Source organism: Dreissena polymorpha, chromosome 11, assembly GCF_020536995.1.
Source record: "Dreissena polymorpha isolate Duluth1 chromosome 11, UMN_Dpol_1.0, whole genome shotgun sequence".
Lineage (NCBI taxonomy): Eukaryota > Metazoa > Mollusca > Bivalvia > Myida > Dreissenidae > Dreissena > Dreissena polymorpha.
This window is the reverse complement of record NC_068365.1, coordinates 72,569,888-72,586,892: the sequence shown is the minus strand read 5'-3', so window position 1 is coordinate 72,586,892 and position 17,005 is coordinate 72,569,888. Positions and strand designations below refer to the sequence as shown.

The window sequence follows — 17,005 nt, the reverse complement described above, 5'->3', positions numbered from 1 at the left end:
ATACCGTAATTACTCTATGTTTTTGAACACTCTTAAGTTTTCGGACATCCCTTTTTTTAGCAAAAATAATAATTTTTCGTGACTCTTAATTTTCGAACACACGAGTTTTCATCCATAATTTATGTCTCTAAGTTTTCGGACAGTATATTTAACAGCGCTATTTTACCAAATTTCGGTCATGTTTTCGATATCTAATGACACTTTGATCATGGGGGTTTACAACCAGATTAACATCATAAAACATGAGGGTAACGGACCATTACATTTGCGTTATTGGGTAAATAACCTTGTAAACCGGTATGAGACAATGGTTTCGCCCGATAGCATAAGTGTTATGACAATTACCAGGGGTAATGCCAATTAACAGTTCAATTATCTACCGCAATGGTACTACCCCTACTCAGTAAAATAACTGTGACAAATACTAAAGCGTCAAAGTGTGATGCACCCTATTGCAAGTTTTACGAACAATGGAAGGTGTTAGACAACAACTATCTGAAATGAACAAACAAAGAATTCATAGTTTGCTTTTCTATTGCGTTAATTACAGGTTCATACTAGCGAGTATCGGTACATCACATGCTCATCTCATCATTTAAAATGCAGTGCAAACATATATAATTGTAATTTATACTGAACGGAATGGTACTTTACAAGCGCGTGCTATTACCGGTAGTCGGTGATACAATTGACTCTATTTTCTGACACTTCAATTTTCGTCTCTAAGTTTTCGGACACCTGTATTTTGTGAATATTTTTCGTATCTAAGTTTTCGGACACGAACGAAATTAATTATTTTTAATTGTCCGAAAACATAGAGTTATTACGGTAGTTGGTTTACCCACTTTCCATCTAGGCAGCCCTAGTCTGCTCCCTATATGCCTGTACTTAAATGTTAAAGAGATTCAAGATATTTACTTTTTTACAAAGTTAATGATTTTTTAATGTTGAAGTGGGAAAAAAGGTTTCATATTCATTTGTGGTACATTGTAGATGTATTGCTGGCTAATGAATTTAGATATAATTGTTTCCCCTTTATTGGCACATCGTTCACACAACATGGTCCCATACAGAAATAAAATGCCAGTAAACGGACAACGTATTGACACCCTCTTAGATTATGGCTTTCATACTTTCAGCAAAAAGAGTCAGCTATAATGTTCACCCGTCTGGACTCTGAGCGCAATGCTAAGATCATGAAGAAGGCTGTTCATGAGGATAAACTGGACCCGAATAGATACAAGGTTTGAAACTTTGTATTGTGAACAGAATTATCAAGCTTTATATATATGAGACGAGTTCTGAGAAAACTGGGCATAATGCATGTGCGTAAAGTGTCGTCCTAGATTTGCCTGTGCAGTCCAAACAGGGTAATCAGGGACGATACTTTCCGCTTTTATGACACTTTTCGTTTAAATGAAGTCTCTTCTTAGCAAAAATACCTTTTGGGCGGAAAGTGTTGTCCCTGATTAGCCTGTGTTGACTGCACAGGCTAATCTGGGACGTCACTTTACACACATGCATTATGCCCAGTTTTCTCAGAACATAACTTACATAGTCTCTGAATTTGTCTATATGTCAGTGATCTATATAATTCAATACTCTCGGAAAATTTCTATATTCGTGTGTTCTTTTTTATTCCTTTTATAATATATTTCTATTTTTTTATGTACTTCACTATATTTTCATATTTTATAATGTAATTATGTATCATGTAGCTATTTAGAAAGACTTTTAAAAATGAGTTGATGTTTATACCAATGTACACTGTATTTTACTTAATAAAGTTGTCAACAGCCAATAAAAACATGTAAGGTGTGTCTTTATTTAAGAAAACATAGACAAATGAGAGAGAGTGAACAAATGATGTCTTATGTTTTGAAAGTGTGAGGCATAAAACTGGAAGTGGGTCCCTTGCTTTTGCACTTTAACTAAATCCCTAATATAGGATAGGGTTGTCCTGTACTGTACATAATTATCTATAACCCTTTGCATGCTGGGAAATTTGTCGTCTGCTAAAATGTTGTCTGCTGAATTTCTTAAATTAGCATTTTCTTCTATTTTGTTCAAAGAATACTATCAGAATAGCAAACAGTTTGGATCCTGATGAGACGCCACGTTTTGTGGCGTCTCATCTGGATCCAAATTGTTTGCAAAGGCCTTCACAATTATGTTCCAGCACTGAAAGAGATAGTATCCCTGTGCTCTATATAATTCCAGGAGGCTGTGGTACAGATGGAGGAATATGTCAGTCTCCCAGCCCAGAGACTGTCACACCTTGTCAGGAAATACGTGCACTATGTGAGAATGAAGGAAATTGAAGGTAGGGGCCAGTTTTTGTTAAGCTCTCAAAGTGGTATCTTAACGTGAGAGTTAGTTGATGGAAGAAGAGAAAATGTACTTGTTCATGTAAAAGTAGTTGTTAAAGGTAGTGGCTGTTTTGGAAAAGGTCTTAAATGATTTAATATGTTAAGTTGAAGTTAAGAAAAAAACTAATTTTTATTGAATGAAGATAGGGGCTGTTTTTACAAAACAACATAGTGAAATCTTATATTGACTTAAGAAAAATTAATGTTCTTTATATGAAGTCAATGGACATATAGTTACTAACAAATTTCTTAACATAAATTTTAGTGTAAAGAACAGTTAAATAGGTTTGTATGAAGAAAAGTTAGAGTAGGAGAGAGATTTAAAGTTAGAGTAGGAGAGAGATTAAAAGTTAGAGTAGGAGAGAGATTTAAAGTTAAATCTTAACCTGGGATTTAGATAAAGGAATAAGCAGCAAATGTTTTTTTTCTTTGTGTAAAAGTAATTAAATTTTGAGCTTGATATCACATAGATCTTGCATTTGAAAGAAAATTTTAATATGTTTGTAGGAAGGCATTTGAAGGCTATTGTCAATTTTCACAGAACTAGGTTTGAAAGTACACAAATGTAGAGCATATAGTACTAAATAGTCCCTTTTCTTTTCTGATGTAAAGCCATGTACATAGCAATAACAAACATTCCCCTGGGTGTATGGTTTCAGCACAAATATTTACAAGTAAAAAGAAGAAACATTTAGTAAAGTAAATAGTTTTGACCAACATTGGCATGTAGACCTTATATTTTGCAGCCAACGTCCAGAAGAGTGAAAGCCTCAATGAGAATGTGTTTGAGATACTGGACAAAATGGAGGCCCTACAAAGCAGGGTAAGCCACCGTAGAGATATGAGAATGTGTTTGAGATACTAGACAAAATGGAGGTCCTACAAAGCAGGGTAAGCCAATGTGTTTGAGATACTGGACAAAATGGAGGCCATACAAAGCAGGGTAAGCCAATGTGTTTGAGATACTGGACAAAATGGAGGCCATACAAAGCAGGGTAAGCCAATGTGTTTGAGATACTGGACAAAATGGAGGCCCTACAAAGCAGGGTAAGCCACCATAGAGCCTCTGTCTGAAAATACTGGGCTTATTGCTTGTGCATAAAGTGTCATCCCAGATTAAGTCTGTGAGTCCAAACAGGCTAATCAGGGACCAAACTCTCTGCCTTTAACTGGATTTTTCCTAAGAAGAGACTTACTTCAACAAAAAATACAATAAAAGCAGAAGGTGTTGTCCCTGATTAGCCTTTGCAGACTGCATGAGGTAATATGGGATGACACTTACCTTAGCATTCATTATCAAGATTTGCCAGATGAAACTCCTATGGAAAAGATAACATTTATTTTAACCGCACCATCAGTAGATTGAGGAGGGGCTTTATTTGAATTACTATGTAACAAAAAGCTGTCCACCTGTTGGTACATCACTAAATGTGTCTGGACTATATCTTTGCCATGCATGGAAGGATTTCAAAATAAGTTTACACAAGATTTTAATTTTCACCTATGTGAAAAGATGTGTCAAATCCAAGGTTCTTGAATGTCAAGTTGAAACTTTTAGGTCAAAGATCAAAATTCAAAACTTAATTGTCAAAACTGTGCTTGTTCACTCTAGTACTTGACCTGAATTGCTATGAATCTTTTAAAATTACTTGGCAAAATGTCAACATATATGAGCCAAATGTTGCTTCTTCAATATCATGGTCAAACAATTAGTCCATACAAGATACTTTATGCCAAGAACTATTACCTTGGCGGATGTACTTACAGATCATAAGTCAAGATGTTATGTCTGTGTGTTATGACTGTATAGTGGTACATTGGACAATGCATGATTCTGACATCATTAACAATACAATTGTTTGGTAAGATACATTGAGTCAGAACCCACTGGAAATGTAGGAAAGGCAAGACAAATGCTTTAAAAGTTGGCTATTTTAGAGTATTATTGCTGGAGTCTTACTTTCGCTTACTTTATCCCTCTGAGTGTAATTTCATACCCCTGCAAGGATCAGTTGGTATATTGGAGTCGCTTGGTTTTTCGGTCAGTCAGTATGTCAATCTGTTGGTCTGCGTGCAATAGTGTATTGAGTAAACTACTTGCATATATTTCTCATTATGTCTGTTGTGCATCTCTGTTAGCGTGCCAAACGCTGGACCGATAGGATGGATGTCATGGGGATGGAGAGGTACCCGCCTGGCCAACATGCTGATGGAGACACTGGACGGGATAGAGCAGGAGAGTGGCATCTTCCTCATCAAGCCTATGTACTCCTACAGGGGAAGGTATGTCACTTGAGGCTATTTTGCACTGTTAAATGGAAATGTTTACAGTTGAAATCATTATAATGTTGTACAATCTAAAATATGAATTGTCAGAAAAGATCAAGAGAGTGGCATCTTTCTAAATAAGAAGTGTTATTGTACAGCGAAAGGTATTTCACTTGCTGCTTCATTTTACAAACTTATGTGTAATCAATGGAAACATATTACTATTCTCTTTATAAACCCATGTCTTTTATGGAGAGGTATATCATTTGAGGCTGCAATGCACTCTTGGCTATCCTGTGTTTTATGTTATGGGTGGGGTATGTTACCGGAGTCTAAAATACACTTTTTGATGTTAAAATGAGGTCCTAAAATCTTTGAGCTACAATTTTTTGTTTTTTGGAAACATGGAGACCCCTATAAATCAGAATAATGTTTCTCTGTAGTGTAGTGGATATGGTATCTTCCTAGCAAGCAAGGGATCCAGTGTTTTTTTCCCACTTTATAAGCTATCTTAAGATGGCCTGTTTGGACACCAAGTACTGGTTCTACTCAGTTAACAGACTTGAGAGCCTGTAAATAAGCCTAGACTCTCAATGCAATTAAGCTTTAACTAAAAACAGTTAAACTATAATAGTAATACCACAATAATCTTTCCTCTAGGGAGCCAAAGGATCGGTTCTCAGGGAAGATCAGTCGGCCATTCCGGCCACACCGCACTCTGTCTCCGCTGCGAGACTCTCACAGTGCCTATGCCCCCGCACCCACACCCATGTCCAATGTGCGGCCCGCTAGAACCCAGCAACAACAACAGGTAAATGACATTTCAGTTATTTGTCGCTCCCACACCCATGTCCAATGTGCAGCCCACTAAAGCACAGCAACAACAGGTTAGGTACATTGTAGATGACATTTAAGTTATGTATTAATGTATAGCTTACCAACATTTACATGGACTGACCTTAATGCATAAATATATATATGCCCTTTGAAGAAGTGGGAGTCTATTGCTTTTTATCCGTTGGGCTGTTGGTGTGATTGTTGGTCTGTAGGCCATATTGTTTCCACATGATATCTGAGAATGCTTGAACTACCTGCATCCACATTGGTAGGCTGGGTAGTTTTTAGAAAAGGAATATGCCATTTGATTTTTTTGTTAGCGGTCAAAAGCCAGGACGTCAGATGGGGTTTGAACCTTGAAATTCATTTCTGCAGAGATGTAGAGAATGCTGTTACATATGATCACCTGCATTGGTATGATGCTTTCTTGAGAGGAAAGGAAGACATCTGTTGTTTGTATTGTATTTTAGGTCAACAGGTCAGAGATCAAGGTGCTCACATGAAAACTGTTTTTTTGTGTTTTTTTGGACCTGTTTGTTTCTTTAGGTTATCTAAAACATATTTAATGTGTCATCATCAAAATTAGTATGCTACTTGTTCTTGAGAAAACATAAAAGTCTGACATCAACAATCAATAAAAACAAAAGAGCACGCTATACATTTCATTAATACAAATGCTCTTTCTTTATCTTTGATTGGAAATCATCAATAAATTAACCGTAAATTGATTGTTAATAAAACCAAAATGCTTTAAATTTGAGCCCATTGTAGATAGCTATTGCCTTTGCATTTTGGTATTGATGTATTCAACACATTACTTGGATTATTAAGGTTCAGTTTAAACAAAAGATTGTTGAAATAGTTGATGTCTTGTGATGATAATACTTTTAAATAATAATAATTATAATCAGATTACATCGTACTTGAAGAAATAAAGTTCATATATTTTAGGTAGCCATTTTTAACAGCTGATAATTATACATTCATAATTTATTAAAGGAATTTCTGTTGCATATAGTTAGATATCTTGGTGCAAAACTCTGTAATTATCTGATAAATGGTGGATGTATATATCGATTAGGATTGCTGCACCACTGAATTGTTTAAAGTGTTTTTTATTGGTGTGAAATTGTGTTTGTAGACATTGCTTTATTTATGAAAGCTACACTAGTACACTTATGTTTATTTTTATCAGTGTTATTTAATTGTAGAACTTTTTTTCTGTTGAACAATTATTCTGGAAGTTTCAAGGATACTTAGTTGTAAATGACATTACATAATTTAACGGAAATTTTACATTATACAAATCTTGTTAAAAGAAGTTTACTAAAATTAAAACTTAATGTTCCTGAAAGGATTTTACTCTAGTCAAGGATTATTTCTTGCAAATTTGTTTTTAATTCCTTAAAAACTGTATGAGAGTGGGTTAAATTGTGGTGTTGATTTGAACATACACTATTGTCAAGTTAAATTCAGAAATAATATTTAATCCTTTCAGTGCGGGAACCGAATTTTGAAGGCCTTTGCAAACAGTTTGGATCCAGATGAGACGCCACAGAACGTGGCGTCTCATCAGGATCCAAACTGTTTGCTATTCTGATAATATTCTTTGAAAAAAATCGAAGAAAATGCTAATTTTAGAAATTCAGCAGAAGACATTTTAGCAGACAACAAATTTCCCAGCATGCAAAGTGTTAACAATGAACAAAACAGAACATTGAATAGAAGAATTGAGAAACAGCAGAAATGGCATACTCTGCCTATATTAAATTGGGATACAAAGATGTAAGTAGTCCTTAGTAAATAGAGGGTTTACACTAAAAAATCCAGGAGGCATGGCAAGGGGTAGGGTGACCCCTTTTATGAAAAATTGTTGGATGGTTTACATTTTAAGTGGCTTAATTGTGATGTTTCTACTTTAAGTACTTATATTCAATCATCTATTCAGCATATAATCTTTGAGGTATGATTTTTAGAAAGAGTAAGTTATGCTGTTGATACTAAATAAAACTGTATGTTACCCTATTATTGGCTATTTATATATCAAGATCAATTAAAAAACATATGGGATGTGTATGTATTTACAAGAAAATTAACCCTTTCCCACTCAGAAGCAAAGTGAAAATGGCTATGTGCAAACAGCATAAAACTAGAACAGCCTGCGCAGTCTGTTCAGGTTTTATGCTGTTTGCTGCTCATCAGTATCTGAGGGTTGGAAATGAAGCCATGAAAACATGAATCTAGTAAGAAAGATCCTAAATCAGATTTCACTTTCTAAGGGACTACAAATGCATCAAAATACGTATATAAGTGGTAAAAGTTTACCTTTATGAAAAAGGGACAGAAAAGGGTTGGTCTTGCTTTAAAAGGGTAGTGTATAAGAATGGATGATTGGTCCTTCCTGCCATTCCACTTTAGCTAAATCCCTTGTGTTAATAATTGTGTTTTACTAGATATAATGTGATAAATGTTAATGTCTTTCTTTTTGTGTTGGTACCTTGTAAGATGTGCAAAATGTCTGAGGTAGTAAGAAAGTAGTAAATGAAGTCCTTTCACCACTGATGATGTATTATGTGAGGACCGAGAGTTTGTCTCAGAATTCCTACCTACTGAACCTACTAGACTCACACAAGTTGGGATAGCTTCAAATTATAGCTGCATTTTCCAGTTTTGTGTGTGTTTTTTATCTGAAAAATATTCAATTTGGCATGGTCTTGTTCTGCGGGATTCGCCACAGCACCTGTCTGGTATGGTGGTATGACCAACCAGGTCCACAATGGATTGAACCCAGAGAGGTAGAAGTGAGATGATTTGCTTGAACAAACCACTGCACTAAGGTGACAGCTTAGAATCACAAGTAGTCATTTTCTTCTGACTTGTTCCCTGGGGTTAATGCTTATATATTCTAACGTTATACAGAATATATTATTTATGAAAACCTAATCCTTGACCATGTGGACTATAATGAACCTGAAATGATAATAGTCGCGTTCTAAGAAAACTGGGCTTAATGCACGTGCGTAAAGTGTTGTCCCAGAATAGCCTGTGCAGTCCACACAGGCTCATCATTAGATGAAGTCTCTTCTTTGCAAAAATCCAATTTAGGCGGAAAGTGTCGTCCCTGATTAGCCTGTGCGGACTGCACAGGCTTATCTAGGATGACACTTTACGCACATTCATTATGCCCAGTTTTCTCAAAACACAACTCATAATTCTACTATTTACTATTCAGTATTGAACAAATTAGCCTAATTCTATGCAGCTATATTTATTTAAAGCTGCAGTTGCAAATGTGGTCAAAGAAAAATAATCAACAAGCGAAATGAGTTTAGTAACATTCTTATATGATTTAACCTTCTACCACTTAGATACATATTTTTATGCATTTGTAGTCCCTTAGAAAGTTATATTTTATTAAATATCTTTTTAACTACATGTAAATTTAAATTTTAAAGGCTTCATTTCCAACCCTTAAATACTGATGAGCAGCAAACAGCATAAAACCTGGACAGACTGCGAGATACTCGCAGGCTGTCCTGGTTTTATGCCCTTTGCACATAGCCATTGTCACTTTGCTTCTAAGTGGGAAAGGGTTAAGACATACATGCTTTTGTTTTCAGATTTACAAATGTACGTAAATATTATCTTAAATTACTAAGCACAATTTGTTTTTCATTTTAATAAGCAAAATAACTTTGATATTTAAACCTGATTTATAAATTGAGTTTAAGTTTGTTTTATTTTAACATAAGAAGGTAGAATCAAAATAGTAAATGTTCAAACATCAAATAAGGGTCTTATTCCTGTTATGAGAAGATATAACTTTAAACTTTATAAAATTTTAAAGCACTTACTACAGTCAAAGGATTATTGGATTTGGAATTAAACATTGGCATAAGATTGGTCTATATGAGTTTTGTATAAATAAGTATTATTGGGTCTTTATTTGCTTTCTAAACCAATTATGTGTTCATTGTTATGTGTAGTTAAATATGGTAGATGGTCAAGTGTAATCATTAACTGGTAGTGAGGATTTTTAAATGTGACAATATAAATCTTGTTGTTTTTATATAAATAGCTGAATATTTAGTGCTGGGTATAATCGACTACTTCTGGATTATATGCAATAATATATATTTTAACTTTGTAGTTCTGATCTTGATGGTTTTGGAATGTATAGTGAAATGTGAACATGATAGACACAAAATGTAATAGAATAGAGACATACAATTTTCAGTGCTTTTGTGCAATATGTAGAAATGGAATAATCATTTATTACTTGAAAGTGGGCAATTAAAAATATGTTAGTCCCTTTGTAGGAGTGATATGGAATATCATTACATTATATTTGATTTTTGTCTGAAATTGTTGGATAATTTTATTATTATTTCACTGCATACATGAGTGCAAAAGTTGTTTTATAAATAAGCAGATTTATTTATCAGACATCCATGGCTTTGCCTTAAACAGGGTTTTATAGTAATTGAATGGCTGCAACAAAAAGGCAAAACCATTTTCGAAATATATCACAATTTACTGCTGATTGCAAATAAATTATAACACAATAATTGCTAACAAACAAGTAATCACGAAAAGCAATAAAAATTATCTATTTGTGTATCATTCTTCTGTAGGAAACTGCCTGTTGAAATGCAATTATATTAACATGTATTGTTTTATTAAACAATAAACAATTGCACTATTTGTTGATATTTTTTATAAGAATACGTCTGTTACTTCTTACTAAGTAAAAGCATGCAAGTACACAGTAGACCTTTGGGACATGAACATTAAATAGTCATTGTGAAGCACAATTCATTTGTTATCGTACATGTACAAACACAAATCATTTGTGTTTATTCTAACTGAAAGAAAAAACTCCTTATATGGCTCATTGGTGATAACTTTCTTTGCATTTGTTTCTAAGTTTATATATATTGTAAGTATCATTTCCAAAATACAATTTTAAAAAATTATGTGCCAATCCAAATCCATGACACTCCATATAATAGACTTTTAAATACTATTTAGGGTTACAAGTTGTTTTTTAACTGAACTCAATACCTCTGTTAACTTGGATTTTGTTTTTTTATTTGAATTATTTGAACTTTGAATGAAAAGATTTTGATGAAAAATCAGTACCATTATGGCCCAAAACATGTTTCTATAACATGCAGAACACATATAGCGCACACTATGCACAAGATCTACCAATTTACGGTTATAATGTTTCAGCACTCGTATCTGACTCTTTTTCTTTTTATCAGTCATGAATGTACAAATTGTATAAGTATGTGTTTAAATGCAAACAATATAAAATATATATGTATATATGCATAAGCATATGATTAAGAGTGTTCAATTAACCAATACTGTGCTGCTATATTCACATTTTCTCACTTGAATAATGAATGTCCTTTATAACAATGGTGTTTGTGAAGAGTCTACCGTAATAAATCAGGTAGGATATCCCTTTAAGCGCTGGAACCGAATTTTGAAGGCCTTTGCAAACAGTTTGGATCCAGATGAGACGCCACAGAATGTGGCGTCTCATCTGGATCCAAACTGTTTGCTATTCTGATAGTATTCTTTGAAAAAAATCAAAGAAATGGCTAATTTTAGAAATTCAGCAGACGACATTTTAGCAGATGACAAATTTCCCAGCATGCAAAGGGATATGGCACATCAATACTTCTATGGTAATTACTATTGAACTACTGGGTAATATTGTGAAACTTCGAGTGGCTAGATCTAATGAAATCAATACTTGATGAAAAGCTCTCATAACATGTGTTTGAATACCATTATATTTGTTAAAAACATTCTTTTCAGTTGAATGTAATTCTTAAAGGAAACCATAATAGAGATTTGTTGAATTTAATGATTGCTCAATAATATGGGAGGGAATTATAAATACAGTGATCTTTTACATGATTAATATAATATTGATGGACTTAATGGGTTGGTTCGTTTTTTGTTGGTTGGTTTTAAGATGATTCAATTAGGAACACTTTAGCTTCTTTGAAAAAGTGTCTGGATTGAAATAAGAAATGTATTGCTTTTCACTTGCAAGTTTAATGACATATAGCTGTTTTTAAATGTTTGCAACAAAATCTGAATTAGTTTCTGTAAATGTTGAGAGAAATACTTTGAAATAAAGTAGTTCACATATCATAATGTATTGTTAAACATTGTTTATTGTTAAGAAATATGTGACATTGATGGAATGAAATGGATTTTGGAATATCTGTGAGGCTCTCTTTAAAGCTTGGTTCCTCTACCATAATATAGGTACTATTAGATTGATTGAATAGCAAAGGCTAAAGAATCATTCTGCAGAATCAAGGAAATAACCATAGAAAAAGGGAAAAAAAAAGGCACGTACAATGAAAATGCACGTAATAGGGATGGACACAATTTTGGGTTTTGAATTTGAACGAAGACCAAAGACAGCACATCCGAGTATTAAATTACGTCCAAAATCGTTTGTAATACAATCAACTGAGAAGAAAATTCTTAAAAAAGAACGACCACAGTCAGTGTTTACTGGTTCTGCTTGTACTATGGCCCCATGTTCACGGAATCAGAAGCGTTTTGTCTCAGCCACTGAACGATATTATTCTGCTAAGGATAATCATAGATCTGTGGATATTAATCACAATTCTTCTCACGGTGTCTGTGATGATAGCTTGTCAACTTTTGTACTAGAAGGTTATGGAAATGTTTGCAATAATGCTGTGGATAGGCCACGATGTTTCAAATCTGCTTCAAGAACAAGGCCTAGGTCAGAGTGTAGAAATGTAGAAGTCTGCAGGAAACAAGATCCTGAAGTGTCAGATTGTAGAAAATTAAGCTTTTGTTCAGAAAAAAGCAAACTTTCAGAATGTGTTGATGAAATTCAGAGACCATGGACAAGTTTATCTATGCGATACATTGAGTCTGACCTTGAAACAATGGGCATATGTAGGCCAAGTTCAATTTGCACAATGGTTAGGTCAAAGACTGGGTTTTGTAATGAAAGGTCAGAGAGTAGAAATTGTGAACCAAAGCAGTTGTCTAGACCAACTTCTTCTTTGGAACAGGTAGGAATAAAAATCAGTTTAACTTTTACCTTTTGTTCTTTTCTTAGCCAGGGACCCACAAAGCTGTGATATATATTATTTAGTTATTATCACCAAACTCCGAGAAAATGTTAATGGGCATTATCAACAGAAAGGTGAAGTTTGATATTCAGCAACATCAAATCAATTGTGAAGTTGAGGCCTGAGAAATATGTCAATTTGCATGTGTAGCTGTTTGAATTCTTTATAATTAAGTAATATCAAATGATGTTCACATTCATTCATTCATTTATTGTACATATGTGGCCACCGGCCCAAATACAATATGCAATCTAAATACCTAGCAGCGTTTATGTGCACCTGACAAGAAGTTCATGAAACTTTATATTATTTTTTCAATTCACCCTTAGGGGCCCGTGGAATTAGCTGTTCTTATAGGCACCTGCTGTTGTTGTCTTATATTATGAAAATGTATTTTTCTAGTTGCTCATGAATTCTTCATCATTATATTGGGGGAAAATATCAGTATGATTTAAAATCTTGTCCATGAATTTCAGCATTGACATAACCGATTTGTTGTAAAAATGTATCAATGTTTTAATTTAATGACAATTTGCTTTAACATTTTTAGCCCTCAATGTGCATGGGAAATGGGGGAAAAATCATAAAAAATTATGTAATAATGCTGTAGGAAGTTTAAATTATTGTGTAGATGCACATTAAAAAAGAAAAGTACTGAAATAATTCAAAACATGAATTATTTTTTATCACATTGTAATTCAGTATACAGTGCAAGGTTTATAGATGCCTTGACATTGTTGATATGGAAGCTGCTCTTTTCTTGAAAAGGACTTAAATTGTGTACATGTATAACCAGGAACAAAATGTAATTTTTGGGGAGATCTGCCATAAAGAAGATACTTTGAAAGGATGTTGATAAAACTGTTTGAAGTTTTGATGTACAGGTTTAGTGGTTTATGCAGTGCTCCCCCTCGCTCAAAAATGTATGTAGCCAGCATTTTAGCCAAACGATTTTGAAGAAGTTATGTTTGAATAATCCTGTGTAACTATCAGTCAATATTTTGTGGGTTTATATGGTAGTTTATTAGCTTCGTTATACCTACCACACTTATTGGTCCTAAGATATGTAAGAGACTTATGATGGCAAGCGGGTATTATCCTTGTGGATATTGTGCATTAGATGCATACCATTTCAAAACATTCATTTCGTTTATCAAATTGTTATTAAATTTATAACTCACAACTCACAACTGCATTTTCTTTTATACATTTATAAATTCTTAAATGAGCATAATCATTATCGCACAACCAAATGTTTATGTAAACGCAACGGTTGCAACTTATAACTGAAAGTAAACCCTGTTCTTGCAACAGTTATTCTACTGTTTATGATTAAACAGAAAATCCGGACAAAGCTCACTTAGCAGGTAAATACTTTATCCATACTTTAGACTGTGATGTTTTGACAAAAGGGGTTAATATGATTATTTGTCACAGCACTTGAAGTGATATGTGGGCATTTTGCACCGTTGAATTGAGCTGAAAAGAATTAACAGGTCAAAAGAGTTAGTCAAAATGTGGTTACTGACCAATTATCTTCAACTCATCTTGCTACCAGTTGTTTAAAAATAATAATTTATATTCGATATTCTTACATGACCCATCCAGTCCTCTAAGCCGAAATGATCCGTAAACAAAATTGTGTCTTTGTGTCGTATGAACGAATCTGCACTAAAATTAAATTTAGGTTCACATCGTACATGCATGATCAGTTGTCAAACGAAAGTATGGTTGATATTCAAATGCATTATTTTTCTCTTTCCGGGTTATTGTTTTAGTATGTTGATGCTGCATTAACAAATATAAGTGTAAATGAAGTGAAAACACCAAAAATAAACAACGGTTGCGATAGGCACATATAAACTGTTAGATGCCCATAATATCACTTTAACTGAAAAACTTTCGTCACACATTTTTGCCTAACAGTTATTTCATCTGCAAAATTTTCACCAGAGGCAAATGACAGCGGAAGCCATGTATATGTATTTAAAATTTTTAGATGTATTAAGTACAGGTGTACAGTTCTAAGCCAATTTACAGTTTTTATTATGCCCCCTTTCGAAGAAAAGGGGGTATATAGTTTTCGCACAGTCGGTCTGTAAGTTTGTCTGTCAGTCTGTCTGTCACACTTTTCGTGTCCACTCTCTATTTCAAATACTTTTCATCCGATCTTTACGAAACTTGGTCAGAAGTTGTATAGACAATATCTAGGTAAAGTTCGAATATGGGTGATGCCGGGTCAAAAACTAGGTCACAGGGTCGAAAAAAACAATCCAAGGGAACTAATAAGCTTTAAATGGACATAATTATCCAGGGATTTTTCTGCCTATTTTGGGAAAAGGAGTCTGACCAAATTGGGAGTTTTTATCGACAAAATTGTCTATTTTGGGAATTTTTGCTCCGATGAAACGGCTCATTTTGGAAAACATTGAGAATTTATCATGCTTCAATAAGTCGGTGGTTTAACAAATAAATTTGTTTTATTTGTTATTTTGTCTTTATACATGATAAACTCTGGCTATCATCTCTTTGATAAACCACAAAGCTTTGATTGCACTGTCCGTCTGTCAGTCTGTCACACTTTTCAAGTCCGCTCTCTATTTCAAATAGTTTTTATCCGATCTTTAACAAACTTGGTCAGAAGTTGTATCTAGACAATATCTAGGTCAAGTTTGAATATGGGTCATGCCGGGTCAAAAAATAGGTCATGGGGTCACTATATATATAAGGGCATTTCAATAACTTCTATCAAAGCGTTTATTGGGGGCATATGTCATCCTATGGAGACAGCTCTTGTTTATACATAAAACGTTATGTTAAAAACACTAATGAAATTGACATTTTGTTTACTTGATATGGGTAATAGTTAGTTATGATGAAAAGTGACTGGCTGTCTTGTTCACATACAGTGTTATTTGTCAACATTTTTATTAACTGTATGATGAAGCAACACATACACACTCTTTTATATAAAAAAATACCCATCAATTAATACAAAAATAATGCCTTGGAAATCTTAAGTATGAACCCTGTTATGACAAGATCACAGTTATTCCTATTCTTCACTTTCTGCCATTTTAGTATTCAAAGCACATAGCCCTCAGTTGTTTGTATCACACATTTTATTTCTGATTATTGATTTTGATATGTTGACATTGGAAATAAACTATTTTGATGTGTACATATTTGACCCTCATATCCCATTTCTGCCATTTCAGTACACTCAGCCCCAGAGCCAAGGTCAAGGTCATCGCTATGTCCCGTCCGTTCCCCTAGAGGGCAACACAGTGGGATTGATGGGGTCATCGGTCGTATATGTGGGAACGCAGCCACAGGCAACTTGGAGTGTGAGTGGATTGTTATTTGGCTAAACCCTTTTCCCGCATAAGAAGCAAAGTGAAAATGGCTAAGTGCAAACAGGATAAAACCAGAACAGCCTGCAAGTAAGTCGCAGTCTGTTCAGGTTGTATGCTGTTTGCTGCTCATCAGTATCAGGGTTGGAAATGAAGCTTTATAAGCTTTAATCTATTAAGAAAGGTTTTCAATTAAATATAACTTTCTAAGGGACTACAAATGCGTGAAAATACATATCTAAAGGTCAACAGGTTAATAAAGGCTGTGTGCTTTTGTTTTGAGTCTGATAACATGTTATATCATGTTATAGCATCCATTCAAAGGGAGACAAATGTCTGCATGAATATTCAATCATTTAACAAATGTAAATTGCATCCAATGCAAGAGATAATATCAGTGTTTTTGTACCAAAAAGAAACATGTTTTACTTGTTATTTTATGCTTCAATTATACAAAAGGATATGAATAATAAGCTTCATTGAAGATTATTTCTATATTTCACTGCATATCAAAGATGGGCTAGTTTGGTTGATGCCCCTATCTGTGAAAAATAAAAGTATCAGTCTTATTAAATAATTTTAAAGTCTCAAACATAACATGTGGCTCAACTGAGTTTTGACTAAAAAATAATTAATTTTTTTATCAGAGTTGAGTTCAACTCTAAGACTTAAATAATAAGAAATGCATAGGACACAAGTTGTATTACTTTGCTGTAATTTAAATTTGTTACATAACTAAATTTAACATTACATTCTATGTGTGAAGTAAATTGAATGTCTTCATTATTATGCCCCCCTTCGAAGAAGAGGGGGTATATTGTTTTGCACATGTCGGTAGGTCCGTCCACCAAATGGTGTCCAAATGATAACTCAAGAACACTTAATCCTGGGATCAGAAAAGTTCATAGGTACATTGATCATAACTGGCAGATGACCCCTATTGATTTTCAGGCCACTAGGTCAAAGTTCAAGGTCACAGTGACTCGAAACAGTAAAATGAGGTCACAGTGACTCGAAACAGTTAAATAGTTTCCGG

At 34.0% G+C, this 17,005-nt stretch overlaps 1 protein-coding gene across 1 annotated transcript in view; it reads left to right on the top strand.

The window, feature by feature from the left end:
- Positions 1-15,963, top strand: part of LOC127850894 (myosin-11-like) — a 160,915-nt gene extending 144,952 nt beyond the window's left edge. Inside the window, exons 35-40 of the mRNA XM_052384285.1 lie at positions 1,140-1,244; positions 2,221-2,323; positions 3,116-3,192; positions 4,509-4,652; positions 5,298-5,448; positions 15,835-15,963. Of these exons, the coding sequence (XP_052240245.1) occupies positions 1,140-1,244; positions 2,221-2,323; positions 3,116-3,192; positions 4,509-4,652; positions 5,298-5,429 (561 nt within the window). The 3' untranslated portion in view covers positions 5,430-5,448; positions 15,835-15,963. The remainder of the gene's footprint in view (positions 1-1,139; positions 1,245-2,220; positions 2,324-3,115; positions 3,193-4,508; positions 4,653-5,297; positions 5,449-15,834) is intronic.
- The last annotated feature ends 1,042 nt before the right edge of the window (positions 15,964-17,005 follow it).